General features: G+C 37.1%; 1 protein-coding gene across 3 annotated transcripts in view; it reads left to right on the top strand.

Annotated features, from left to right (window-relative positions):
- The window catches only part of ABCD3 (ATP binding cassette subfamily D member 3), a 66,255-nt gene that overhangs the window by 25,205 nt on the left and 26,355 nt on the right, over positions 1–14,695 (top strand). For 2 of the 3 annotated variants that reach the window (XM_090047259.1, XM_090047260.1), the window contains exons 3-10: positions 2,443–2,541; positions 4,458–4,546; positions 7,847–7,916; positions 8,944–9,041; positions 9,272–9,395; positions 12,070–12,126; positions 13,360–13,502; positions 13,868–13,937. In XM_090047259.1, coding sequence (XP_089903385.1) covers positions 2,443–2,541; positions 4,458–4,546; positions 7,847–7,916; positions 8,944–9,041; positions 9,272–9,395; positions 12,070–12,126; positions 13,360–13,502; positions 13,868–13,937 — 750 coding nt within the window. Of the gene's footprint in view, positions 1–2,442; positions 2,542–4,457; positions 4,547–5,639; positions 5,710–7,846; positions 7,917–8,943; positions 9,042–9,271; positions 9,396–12,069; positions 12,127–13,359; positions 13,503–13,867; positions 13,938–14,695 lie in introns of all 3 variants that reach the window. The other variant, XM_090047261.1, reaches the window with a different exon arrangement.

Here is a 14,695-nt window from a genome sequence, read left to right on the forward strand (position 1 = left end):
ACCCTCGATCTCCCCCTACAGAATAAATTTACTATAGAATGAAATCGAAGGTGTATTGTACTGTAGCAATCACGTTGTTTATCCATACTATTAGTGTTTAAATCTTATTCTTGATTTTGTTCATGTAATTCTAGTGTAACTATATTGGTTTTAGTGATGTTACTCCAAATTCACATCTGAGTAACCAAGAAAAGAATCTGGCTTAATTGCTTAAGTCAGACTGTAAAACGATAGTGCTTCTTACAGTACACTTGCTACTCAAAACTGCTTTACAGACATAAACTAGCATACAAGGTTGGTCAGCATTTGCTTGTAAACTTTATATATTGACATGAGTTTATGAAATAATGCATTTTTCCTCATCAGAAGGATTTCCTGGAACAATACATTTTCCCTCATTATAAGTAGAAATCAATATTTGTTTGCCTTCTTTGTTTAAAACTTGTTTTTTAACCAAAGCCTTTGGAAAAGCATAATCTCCTGTTTTGTTTTGTTTTTTAAATAAAATGTATCTAATAAAATTAACATTACACATGCAGACATCAAATACGGCAAAATAGGAATTATAAAGTACAATACAACATCTTGCACAGTAAGTTCTTGTAGAAGATCGTGGCCTCTATGAGTTATGATAATACAAATACATGAAAATATAAATTGAGAAGCTTTTTCAAGAGTGCCTACATTAAGTAACTGTCATACCTACACAGATTTATGATGTATTAAGGTGACCTCAGATTTCTGTCTTACTTCTTTCTTGTAAGCAGTTCATGTCCATTTTGGCCCAGGAGTGAAGAATTAGTGACGTTGACATTACTAAGTCAATGGAAGGGGTACTTAATTAAGCTTTCTTATGGGTTTCTTGTTAACTTATTTAATTTCAGTGGCCAGCACTTTGGGAGACTGTCTGTGTTTTAAAATCTCCTTTCAGTTAATGTGAGAGCTCACCATAACTATGTTCTGAAACCCCCCAAAACTTAGAACCTCTTTATAGATTAAAAAAAAAGCACATTCCCAGTATTTAAAAATAACTTGCAGTTCACCTTTAATTTATGCACCACAGCAGTGCCATGGTAGTCAGTGGGACATTTCATATGTTTGCAGAAATGGGACCTCAATGTAACTGCACTCAATTGAGTTTATTTTAACATATACATATAGATTAAACTATTTTTAGATTTAAAAAAATGTTTTAAGCAAGGTGAAAATTAATTCCTTCCTGGATAAACACTTACCATTCCATGTTGTTTTAATCAGTCTTTCCTGAATATCTCACATGAGCTTAATCTATAACAACAGTTTCCTGTTATGCTCTGTCAAGTGCATGAATTATTTTCCAGGTGACCAGAAGAGGGTCCAGTGCATACACCATATAATTCTCTGGATCAGTTCTGAGGAATTCATTCAAGAAGATTGAGAGGGCTAGCTAGAACTTATTTCCATTGACTGGCCTAAGTTCTCCCTCTCCTATCTTTAAGGAATCTGTATTTAATTGAGATTTCTTGGACAAATGTGGATTTTACCATTGCTATGGACCTTGGTAATTGGGGTAACTTGTGAAGAAATGAGAGCAGTTTAGATGTGTCTGGAGTTGAAGATGCATCAAGACCAATTTGATGGGAAATGGCATGCTTAAGTTGGATATGTTGCCACTTCTTCCTAGGCTCTCATTTTCAATAAATTGTTTGATCTAGATCTCTTTACCACCTAGCTAATCTGGCAAATGATAGAGTAGTTGCTGTAAGAAAGTTTGAATTACCCCAGATAAAGACTTGAGCACATAAAAAGCGGTGTTTCTAAACTGAGTAGGGAAAAGGCAGTGGTTTTCAACCTGTAGCCCACAGACCCTGGAAACCCACAGACTATATGTATGGGGTCCATGAAAGATGACTATGATCGATCAAAAGTATGTGATTACCCACACTTACAATTCAAGGGGTTTGCATCTCTATTTGAAATGTCCAAAGGGGTCTGCACCTCCATTTTAAATTTTTAGGGGTCCACAAATGAAAAAAGGCTGAAAACTGCCTGTGCAAGGGAACAAGTATTTTTCACTGCCACAATAGTTGGCTATTTTTCTTTAGGGAAGCATAGTAGGACAGGTGCAGCAGTTTGCTAAACAGTACAGGGCAAAAAAATTGGTTCCAGCTGAGACCCAGGCTGTAGATTTAAACCTGTTGTGCTCCATGACTAGATAGGTTATATATTTAAAAAGATACTGTTTGATCCAGGACATAATGATCAGATTGAGCAATTTTGAAGTAGCATATTTAAGGCTTATATTATTTTTCAATTTCATTTTATTAATGTTGCATTAGCAGCTTTGATTCTTTAATTGGAAATAACGTAGCTAAGTATAGAGCTGACATTTTAAGATGTATGTTTCAGTAATTTAATGCAAAATAATTTTTTTTTTGTACTGTGTGATCTTACGCTATACAGAAAGAAGGAAAGAGAGAACGTGCAGTGGTGGACAAAGTCTTTGTTAAGCGAATATGTCGAATTGTGAAAATAATGGTCCCTAGAACATTTTGTAAAGAGGTAAGCATTGCTTTGCAGAAAATAAAAATTAAGGAAGGTTATGCTTCTTAGTTATGTTGCTTTCTGTTGTAATCAAAACTTTGAGAACATAAGCATGTTGATTGTTCTCACGCTTCTACTGGATTGTACACTGTTACCCAGGTTAGAAAAATAGCATGTACCACTAGAGACATTAAAAATTAATGGTTGGATTAAATTCAGATGCAAGTTCATAATTAGATAATATACAAATTAAATATTAATATAGTCTAGCCTTCTTTGTAACTTTCCTTAATTCCTGCTTCAAGCCTAGCAAATTGTGGTTGACCTAAACCAGTAACGGCCAACCACTTTGGTAGATGTGCTACAAATTAGCCCCACACTCTCCCTGAGCAACACTTCTACCCCCTTCATCCACCCAATTAACTGCTCCGCTTTCTGCTCCCTGCTCTATCTGCTGCTGTGTTGTCTGTACCCTCCCAAGGCGGCCAATGTCATTTTTCAGAATGACTGACACGCACTCCAGCATGCTCTCATCCCTTCAGGAGTGTCCTGTAGCCCCAAGCCTCTCTCTGATGTCTGCTGCTTGACCATTGAGAACAAGCTGAGATGTGCCGGGGCCAGCTCCTTGGCTCACGGTCCCTCGGCTCTACCTGTCTCACTCAGGCATTGGCAATTTCTATGAGAGGAGGTTTAGCTAGCTTAAAAGTCACACTCTGTACTAGAAACTACAGATCCCTTCCTCCACAGAAGACACCTGCCTATATTGTCAAATGCTTTGAAATCACATTTACCACAGACAGTAAGTTATAAGATATAGCAAAAAGGTTTGTTATATAAACAAGGGAAATCATAACAATTATTAACTATATGTTCAACACTGACAGAAATACAAGAAACAAATCAACTACACGAGCAGTATTTGATCTTACCTCTGCATATTAGCCCTAAAAATGCAGCTTCCATTGCTGACCAAGCCAGAGTCTCTGCCAGACTGTCAGCTTGTGTTTTCCCAGTGGGAGACCAAAGTAGGCAGTGCCCAGGAATCTTTAGACGCCATTTGCCATGTTCATGCTAGCCATGATTTTTTAGGCACCAATCTTCCACATACCAAAAGCATGTGAAGAGGTGTTTGGAATGAAAGAACTAGTTGAAATCTGAATTAACATACTAAGCAGTAGTCATTACAAGTTTGCATAGATGACAATATTTGGTATTCTTTGGCTAAAAAGGTGCCCCTCAACTGGCTAAATTTGATGCATAAATTGGTACTTTGACAGAGCTCATATGCATTTCCGGACTTCCCCTTCCCTGTATTGTGTGTTCCAGCCCAGCTGTGGCTGGGCAAGGGAGCATGCTTATGTGCTTCTTGGCACCCAAGTACTGACGTGTGATTCGGGCAGGGAACAAGCCAGAAGCAGAATGCACCTGCTTCAGCCCTGGGCTTTTCCAGTCCAAAGTACACAGGAGGTGTATTCTGCTGCCTGCTTGGCTGGAACCGACACACGCTCCCTCCTCCTATGGGAGGGAGAGCATGAAGCAGTAAAGTACATACTGTCTGGGAAGCCACTCCATTTGGGTTCCTGAGTTATTTTTCTCCCCAGGGGGCTATTTTTACTCTGGGAGAAAAATTATAAAGTTCTGTACACTCTTGATTTCTCCTGAGAGAGCAGGGACTTTCCCTGGAGAAAATGGACTAAGCCCCTAGTTTTGAGAAAAGAAGAAATAAACCTTTGTTGTAAACTTTCTTATAGCATCTGTAGCAATCATTTTTGTTTCTGAAAGCAGTATGTTTTAGAATTTACAATATAAAGTAAGCATTTCCTCTTATAAAGCAGTGAAAGATTTCTTTCTTAGCAAATTCTATTAGGTTAACTTTTAATTTCATGTGTAGTGATTTACTGAGCATTCTTTAAATGTGCTTATTTTTGTACTAGACAGGTTATTTGTTACTGATTGCTGTTATGCTGATACTGCGCACGTATTGTGATATTTGGATGATTCAGAATGGAACAGTCATTGAAAGGTATCTGTGAATTACTTAACTGATAATTTTTAAATGTTGTCTTCCTGCTTATATTCAACAGTATCATCGTGAGAGTGGGGAAAAAGAGTGATGACTGCTAACAAGAAAATACCTTAGCAAAATAATGTAAAATGGCATAAGAACCTCTATAGCAGTAATTATGTTATAATTTAACAAGAAAAACCAAATTATTTTTTTACATGGATAAAAGCATACTTTTTAAGTCTGAGTTTTTGATAATTTTGAACCTAGATATACTTTTTTGTTAAATTGAAGTAAGCTTCTGTTATATTGTAGATCAGGAGTCGGCAACCAGAGTTTGGCATGTCAAAGCGTTTTGCTTGGCATACACATGTTGAGGTGGACCATACAGGAGCCACAAGGGGCCTGATCCTTGTTGTGGCAGCACAGCCGCAGCCCCTTCTCTGCCATCCACCCTGAGACATATGCATACACCCACCACCAGCAACGAGCTGAGCCAGGGCTCTGAACCCTGGTACAGCTTTTTGTAGCCTTCCTGCTGCCTGCTGCTACAAGCCTGGGCTCTCTGGTGGGCAGCAGGGGCCTGGCCAGAGCCTGTGAGGGGCTGCAAGAAGCTGCACTGAGGTCCACAGAGCCCTGGCCCAGCTCATGGCTGGTGAAGGGTACACGCATGCCCCAGGGCAGATGGCAGAGAAGTGGCCAGGACTGCAGTGCTGCAGCAAGGATCAGGCCCCTCACAGTTCCCCTGCCATCTACCCTTGGCACATCAACATCTTACAAGTTGAGGTTGTGGGTGTTTTTCGCACTCTGGCCAAAAAATGTTGCCAGCTCCTGCTGTAGATCTCTGCTTTTGTTCCTTTGTGGACATTTGTTCCTTTCAAACTCCCCTTGTCCAGTGATGTAGAAAGAATCTATTTTTACAGAGAGCAAGCTGGAGGACTATACTACTTTAGTGTTGTCTGCAAAGAATGAAGTCAATGTTTCTGTTACACTTCTGCAGAAAAATATATTTCCTATTGCTTTTCAGCTGTGTAGCTATACAGTAAGTCGAACAGCATAGTCAGAAATATGTATAGCTGCTGAATTATATACAATTTTCTCTTTTTTGCAGTGCAATCGTAAGCAGAGATAAACCACTATTCAAGAAATACTTTTTTAAATTCATAGCTGCCATTCCACTGGTAAACTGTTGTTGAAAAATATTAGCATGCACAATATCTCACATATGCTGTATGTTCCATAAGTGGTGCAGTACTGGAGCAAATTGTTAATAAATTTAGTTTGAACAGCTTCAACTAAATTGCACAACCGCCTCCAGTGCTTCTATTTTTTAATTTTCATTTTTGCTTTGGAACCTGTGTGCTTGTTGGTGGCATGAACTAGGGTTAGTGATGGTGGATTCTTGCATCCTGTATCTTCCAAAATAAAAATCTATACTTTTGTCTTTCTAAAATAAACATTGGTTTTGAATATAGTTTCCAAAGATTTACCTAAAAATATTTAACTTTTTTATAAATTTTGAGTAGGGGCGCACCATTGTCTGCTTTGTTATTTGTCCTCTTGTCACCTTTCCTGTCTAGTTTCCTTTCTAAACTCTCTGCTAGGGAATGGTGATACCTTTGGATTAAATGCTACTACCTGAAGAATCCAAGGAGCTACTTCATTTGTCCTGCCCATTCATATACATGAACTCAGTACCTCTAATTCTATTTTTGTAGTATCAGGAAATTTTGTAAAGAATAACTTTCTGTACCACAGTTACCTTAGCATGAAGGATGAGATTCGTTTTAATACAGTGCTATCTTAAAGATGACAGAGGAGAAAATAATATCGCTTATTTTTGACCAGTTGACTCTTTTCTATTAACTTAAACACTGTCCAAAGTAAAATCAACTAAACAAAAAAATGAGTCATTGTTATACTGGAGTATGCGGTCCACACAGAGATGGTTTTGCAGTGTGAACTCTAGTGTTTGAAGTCGCACCTGAAGATTTAGAACTCAGATTTTCTTTGTTAAGCCATCACTGTATTTAGGTTTTTCTATTCTTGAACCACGGACTCAATCTTAGAAAAGTTAGGGAAGTGAGGACTTGATATTCTTGATCTTTCAAATTTATGAAAGAAAAACTCTTCTTTAAAAAAAAAAAAAAGTTTGGGACCATTTATATCTTAGTGGAATAAGAGATTAAGAAATGATATAAAGTTGTCTCTTTTGTGGGATTTTTTTGGCTTTGTGGTTCATTTACATCAGTGGTGCTCCAATCGTTTGGCCTCATGGGCTTCATGAGTGGAGCAGGGCTAGTCCATGGGCCAGATCAAGCCCTGCATGTCAGGATTGGGCCTTGGAGCGTGGTGTTGCCCTCTCCCTGCCCCTCATGCTGGGAGCGGGCCCCTCTTGCATCTGGGACATGGGCAGCAGGGGAGTGGTCACACTGCTTTCCCACCATCACATTTCTGAGCCTGCTCCATGGGCCAGATAATATAGGGTTGAGCACCCCTGACTTACATGGATAAGATACTTCATAAACTGGCTGGCAAAGATATCATACGCAGGTTTTTCAGGTGTCAGATATAATTGTAAAACACCATTACTGAATACTTCTATTGAATTAGGATCAGTAACTGTTTTGGTTTAAGTCTAAAGAATTTTGTCTTTGGTAAGTTCTGCTTCAAGTCATAGGTCACTTGGAGCAATGACTACAAATATTGCGGTGGATGATCCACTCTGTTGCAGTGGATTGACAGATGATTCTGTCCTCTTCACCCAGTTTTAGCTTTCTGTCCATTTACTTCTTCGCATCTCAGCTTCTATCATAGTTTAAAAATATATTATCTTTGGTCTCATCTGTTCCATTCTTTAAATCTTTCATGCACAGGCCAAGAGGGACAGGCAACCCCTCCTTCTGCCCCTTCTCTTATTTTTTTCTTGCTGTCTTTACTTTTTTCCTTTTTATTCTTTTGGTTTTGTTCCTTCCTTCCTCTTACCCAAAATCTGTATGATGCTGTTGGGGAGTGATGAAGTCTACCTGAGGCTCAACTGAATGCCATTGGGGATGGCAACCTGTATACAGTAGTTGTTTCTGTAGCCATTTGTGATATGGTCACAGCAGGAGAAGGAAGAGAAGGTAAATGGCTTTCACCAAACCAACTATCGCGTTTGGTTAATACCACAGTTGGTACTACAGGTTTCCATAGCAATCTTTCCCCTGTGATTCATGACATAGTCTGGCCTCCCCATTCACCCTCAACTTTGGATACACTGATATATATAAGTTTTGCTTCTTTTGCAACTAACATTTAGCATGTGGTGGTTTGCAGTGCTATCATTGGTCGCAGCAGAAAAGATTTCAAGAAATATTTGTTCAACTTCATCGCTGCAATGCCTGCTGTAAGTGTTTTTTTGTTGCCATCTCTTTGATAAAAATAATTTAAAATATGAATTTAGAAATTATAAAGAGATTCCAAGTAAGGTTTTTCAAAGCTCTCAAAAATGAGCTGTTTTATGGCATGTCACATCTAGAAATTGGTTTCATTTTCTGGCTATAAGAAACGACCAAGTGTATGAACTCAGGTTTGATTGCCCATTGAGGCAGTAAAATTGACATAACTTTGTTGGGATCCCAGCTTTGTCTGTTGTCAGTTAAAATAATTACTTAAAATCTCTCTTGTCAGTCAACTATGATAGCTCTCTGTAAGCTGTCGAGACATGAGATCAGAGAGTTAAATGCCATATATATATATTTTTTAAAATAATGATTAGAATTGAAGGCAAAATTTGTACAAGCAACTATATTCTCAATAACTTACAATTTTAAAATTGTTCCTTTTCTTTCTTCTTTTCCTTACTCACAGCCTGCTTACAAGTATTAGGGGTATTAACAGGTGTTATTCAAATAACCCCAGCATGAAAGGGGGACATTTTATACAAACTAACAGAAATGTATTTAAATTTTAAAATACCCTGCAAAACAAGATGATAACATTTTAAGGTGGAAGTCATGAGAGGCCAGATGCATTTTAGAACTGATTGCAAGAGTGAAAAGTTTGATTGTAGAACAAAGTTTTAAAAAAGGTATCTTGACACATTAAAATCCATTTAAAATTCTGTGAGTGCTGCAGCATGTCTGGTATGTATTGATTTGATTCACCGCTTTTAAATATCATAGTCCATGATCCTGCAAACATTTATGCGCATGCTTGCCTTCAAGTATGTACATAGTGTCATTGGCTTGAATGAGACCATGTTGAATGAGATCATGTTTGCCTGATCTATGTCTTAGTGTGAAGATTGATTTAAGTTGACCAGGTTTGTTTAGCTAAACCAGTTTTTTGCCAGTGTAATAAAGCAAACTGGACAATACATTTAATACAGTTGAGGGGCTTGTTTATATTAATTTACTGCTATTTGTTCTTAGATCTCTCTGGTGAATAACTTCCTGAAATATGGATTAAATGAACTTAAACTTTGTTTCCGAGTAAGGCTTACCAAATACCTCTATGAGGAATATCTGCAGTAAGTGTTCATTTCTAATTTTTTGAAACACTCAGGCTGCTAGATTTGTTTTAAGTTTCTGATGAAATGCACTTAACTAATTAAACAATAAATGGTGTTGTTATTAGGCATTATAATGTTCTGAACTGCCGTTCAGCTTTCAGCTACTTTTTAAATCCTTTTTGAATTATTTAATTAAGTAAAAGCCCTAGTGCAGATTTTTCTTAGTCATTGCTTTGTTTCTGCTTTAGGGCTTACACATATTACAAAATGGGAAATCTGGACAACAGAATAGCCAATCCAGATCAACTACTTACACAGGATGTGGAAAAATTCTGTAACAGTGTAGTGGACCTGTATTCAAACCTTAGCAAGGTGAGTTCCTTTAATGAACCTTTAATGCATAGTTCTCATTCTGAATCACTGAATACAGTGCCAACATTTAAGGTAGTTGAGGAATATTAAATCGCTTTGAATAAATGTTTAGTGTTTAATTTTGTCAAAGCTCAAGCTGATCATTTGAATATAAAAAGATTGTATATAAGAGAGTCTACCATTTATTTAATGTGCTATACCATTTGTACAGAATAATGTTCCTGAAGTGCTTTCTTTTTACCATTTGTTTATACTTCCATGTCCTTCTTTTAAACTGTAGCTTATTTTCCTTTGGTTATCTTTTGATATTTTTATGTGTCAGCTGAAGCATAAGAGGGACAGTGGTCTTATAAATAAGCTGACGGGAAAGAAAATTCACATTTTAAATTTGCTAGTTTCTCCTGGACTTTATGTATACATATAATCTGATCAGAATAAGGTAAATAAGGTGTTTTCCTCTTTATACCTAAGTGTTTCAAGTATGATGTCTGGCTGTGGAGTAGAGGAATAACAGTGTAGGCATATTAATGGTTTAATTAATATCCTGTAGGCATATTAATAGTTTTTCTTTGTATTAGTGGGCAAGCAGCCTTCAAATAGTTACTAGGGTGACTTGCTATTCAACAAATTAGCTGTGGAGGTGACATAGGAGCTCTCGTTCTGTAGACTTATCTGACATTGTTATAGCTCTTATTAAAAAAATTAAGTCTTGAAAAAATAGGTTTCTGAAATGTACTTCTATATACATTCTATAGAACTGTTTGTTCAAGCAGTGGTGGATTTGTAGTGAATAAACACAGTACTTATGATTCTCCAATGGTGTCATCTAGTTCAGACCTAGCTGTAGAAGGTTAATGTATTTTTCAAATTCTAACATCATCGTAAGTGTTTTTACAAACACTTTTCTTTAACAAAAATGTATAGAACATTTCCTTGTAGTATTTGTAACCCACATATTAGAAACTGGTAACATTTCATTTTTGTTTAATTATATGCAAGAAGTCGTATAAAGATGAACACCACCTCTGCCTATTATCACTTACTTTTGCACTTAAATGTTCTAGAACAGCGGTTATCAACCTTTTCTCATTTACCAAGCTGAGTGAAGCAGGCAAAATAAACAAAACTCCTAAAATACTTGACATTGTTTTATACGTTATGTTAATAATGAGGCTAGAAATAATATATTTTTAAAAAATCCTAACCTGACAATGAAAAGGAAACAGTCATTCAGTTGACTATTTTCTTAAAATGTAAGCGTGTACACTACAGTGCAGTTAACTGCATTGATTCTAGGATAGTTATAGTAATCTGGGAATAAGTCGAGAGAATTTTGTATTGAATTTAGTATGTTTATTACGTACACTGCTAATGTGCAGTACTTCTTAAGTTCCAGTTCATACCTCTCCTGGTATGAACCTTCAAACCAGAGGTGGGGGAAAACATCAATAACATGTAACAATGGTCTAATTTACTGCACTCATTGTATGCATTTACAAGAAATGAGCTGTTCCCCCTTTCCTTCCCTCTGCTTAGTAAGATTAGGTAGGTGACCTTCTAGAATAGTGGTTTTCAACCTCTGGTCTGCAGATCCCTGGGAATCCACAGACTGTTTAAGGAGTCTGCAAAAGATGACTATGATCTATCAAAACTCTGTGATACCTGCAGTTACAATTCAGAGGGGCCCACACCTCCAGTCACAATTTTTTAGGGGCCCGCAAATGAAAAAAAGGTTAAAAACACTGGTCTAGAATACTGACTTCTTAAGACCTTTTTTTCACAGGTCTGACACTTATGGGTCATTAAAAGAAGGCTATCCTATTTTTACATTCTGGAAGTTAGCAAAAATTATATGTGTATTAATAGCAAAACCCCTTTCACTTTGGCTTCTATCACATGTAGTAATTGTTTGACCACTCTTAAGCATCTTTACAATAATTCATGAATGGTGAGTTAATTTTTTTTTGTAGCGTATTGAATGTGCAAGGGATACCCTTATAAACTTATGCAAGCAGACAGGCACACTTAATTCCTAGAGCCTAAATATATTAGCAGATGTATCTCACTAAAGTTCTTAGTATATGATCTGTATTGCCTAAAGGCAGGGTTTTCAGAACTACAGCTTGCCTAGTATATAGTAGCTGGCAATAGAACCTGAGCTTAGGATGTTTGGACTTTGAAAATGTCACCCATGATGAATGGCAATCCATTAGTATTACAACAGTCTTTTGTAAGATATCTATCCTGTCCTTCAGGTAGGGTATTCTTTATGCCAAATGCATAGCTATCTGTGTGCCATTTCTTTCATCCAATGCACCGTATGCTGAAGGATCATTTTTGTAAGAATGGGATTTTGCCCACTTCTGCTCAGCAGTTGAGCCAAAAGATGCCATATAATAATCTTAACAAAATGTTTATATACTTTACAGATGGCTTGAAAATGAGTATTAAGCTTATGTGATGTCACTATTCTTTTGACCATATATCAAGCTGAACTGTCAGGCAGATTAGGATATTGCTTTTGTTTCTGGATTCTAATTTATCTGAGTCCTTGTTTTGTAGCATGTTAATTGTAGCACGTGCCAATTTTAATATGCAGAAGTATCTGTTTCTTATGGATTTTTACATACATGTTTTTTCTCTGTATTCTAATACTGTCCCGTTTTGGTTACAGCCATTTTTGGATATAGTTTTGTATATCTTCAAGCTAACAAGTGCAATTGGAGCTCAGGTAAATTAACTGGTTTTATGCTGTTTATTTACATGTAAGTAAGCAAACACTAATTTTTTTAGCTATTCTGTCCCTTTGTGTATTGAATTACTAATCTTAGGATCACTCATTATTTGAAAAGAAAGAAAAGATATAATCTGTTTTGCTTTCATGCTAATTCTGAAATGTTATTAAAGGTTTCTGTTTTGTGTCAAAATAAAATAGACAGTCTCCAAATTCTCTGATCTCATTTAAGCGGATAGCTGACTTCTAGAAAGACAAACAAGTTCTTTGTTTCCTTTCAGTGGTTACACAAGTCCCATTTTAATGTAGTACTCTTTCTAGCTGGATCAAGGTCTTGTATCAAGGGAGCCTACATTCAGCAAAAATGTGTTTCCTATTTCTATGCAAATTACTCCAACAAAGGAGAGCTGAGCTATTTCTTAGGTAGGGTTTAGGACATTTTATAATAAGGATACAAGTGAAGTGACATCTTAGATTTCTTAAAACATTTAAAAGAATGAATACAAGCTCTCATGTATTTATTTTACGTTCTCAAGATTACCGTTAAATAGTTTGAATCTGAGATACAACTATTGTTTTTCTACGCATATAATAACTAAGAAGGATAAGTCTTGCATTCCACTGTGCAATTGCTGTCAAGTGTTGCTTCCTTAATGGCTAACGCTGTTTGCTGTACTTTTTACTAAATGTGAACAATGAAAGTGCCTTTTTAGGGGTATTTTGTAATGGTGCTAAGTGGTTTAAATCTGAAATTTCAAATCTGTTTTAACAGTAAAAGTTGTTTGTGGCAGGCAGGGAATAAAGGCTGAGAATGTTATGGGTGAAATAATGACGTAGAGAATGGACAGGTGAGAAGGGAGAAATCAAGAGAGGTTGGAGGGTGGAATCACTAGGGACTTGGTGGAGGGGAAGGGAGCATAGCAGTGTTTGGAGAGGAATGATGGGAGGAAATGGCGGTGATGAGGAAATCAGGAATAGGAGGGTGGATATGAGGCAGGTAGAAAATTGAAGGAGGTTAGTGGGAAACAGAATCCTTAGCATGACAGGGAATTGAGTGAGTTGCTGAAACAGAAGGGATTAGAAGAGTGCTCAAGGGCAGCTTGTGGGGAGGAATGGAAGAATTAAAGGAGCCTCTGATGGGCATAGTTCATTTGGTATGTAAAAGCTGGAATATTTGAGACCCTTTGATTGTAGGGTCCTTATTTTTATTTATTTATTTACTGTTTATAGGGTCCAGCAACCATGATGGCCTACTTGATTGTTTCAGGGTTTTTCCTCACACGTTTGAGGAGACCCATTGGTAAGATGACCATTATTGAACAAAAATATGAAGGGGAGTACAGATATGTCAACTCACGTCTTATCACAAATAGGTATGGATTTGTTTGGAGAATAGCTGTAAATAGGATTTTTTTTGTAAGCAGTATCATTGTCCTACAAAGCAGATGGAAGAAAACTATTCGAGTAAATTGTAAAAATCTAGCAGAACTCATTAATTTTGAAACCAAGGTTTACATAATTTTGCAGACCACCAGCTAGTGGGAAAATTCCATTTCATTGCTCATTTTAAAAGACAAACTATGTCTTACTGTTTTCTTGTGGTTAATATTAAACTCCTCCTTGTTCACAAGTTAATTTAAATGCAGCTGTTTTCTAAAACTTCATTTTTATAGCTAAGCCTTTGTCTTGTGGAATGTTTGGGTAAAGAAATTTAATATATGGTTTTTTTATCTTTTAGTGAAGAAATTGCTTTTTATAATGGCAATGTAAGAGAAAAACAGACCATTCATAAAACCTTTCGTAAACTGGTAAGATCTGAATATCATAAATGCTAACTTTTTAAACTGTAAACATTGTAAGGAATATTGTCATGATGGTTCAGAAGTGCTGGTTGCTTTGTTTCTGTTCATTCTGTCCTTCAGCCAGAACTACATTGGTGAAAGGACTTTGAGGGAACCCCACCATCAGCTGTTTTGGAGCACGTGCACCAAAATCACTTGGATTCTAAGAATTTTAACTCTGAATTTCTAATATGTCCTAACAGCCTAATCTTTACTTCAGTGAGTGAGTGATTTGCTACTGTAACTGAAATGATTTTTACTACATATTATACAGACTTGCAATAGTGCCTCTGGGCAAAAGAATGATAGCTTCGCTAATGGGAGAGGGCCGATTTTGGAGCAGTCTTGGGTTCCTGTGGTGGTTGGACCCAGATGAAGTATAGCTGCCCATTATTTTGTTAATTAACCGAGTAAAATGTCAATTTTGTGGCAGGAAAAAAGCATGCATCTTGTATTCCAGGGGTATCAAATACATGACCTCTGAGCTGGATCTATTAATCAGAGCTATGCTGTTTGGCCTGTGGGGCTCTGAGAGGGGACTGGGAATTCAGGGTTGGGGCCTGCCGCCGAATCTGATGTACAGAGCTCCACTGGGAACGTATGTGGTAATGAGGACTGAACAATGACTGCATTAACCCTCATGGCTCCCTGACACCACTTGCCCTACTGCCAGTTGTGGATCTGGATCTGGGACCACAAGAAGCACCATTATCTGGATCCAGACT

This window comes from Crocodylus siamensis, chromosome 5, assembly GCF_052110815.1.
Source record: "Crocodylus siamensis isolate JL-2025a chromosome 5, ASM5211081v1, whole genome shotgun sequence".
Classification (NCBI taxonomy): Eukaryota; Metazoa; Chordata; order Crocodylia; family Crocodylidae; genus Crocodylus; species Crocodylus siamensis.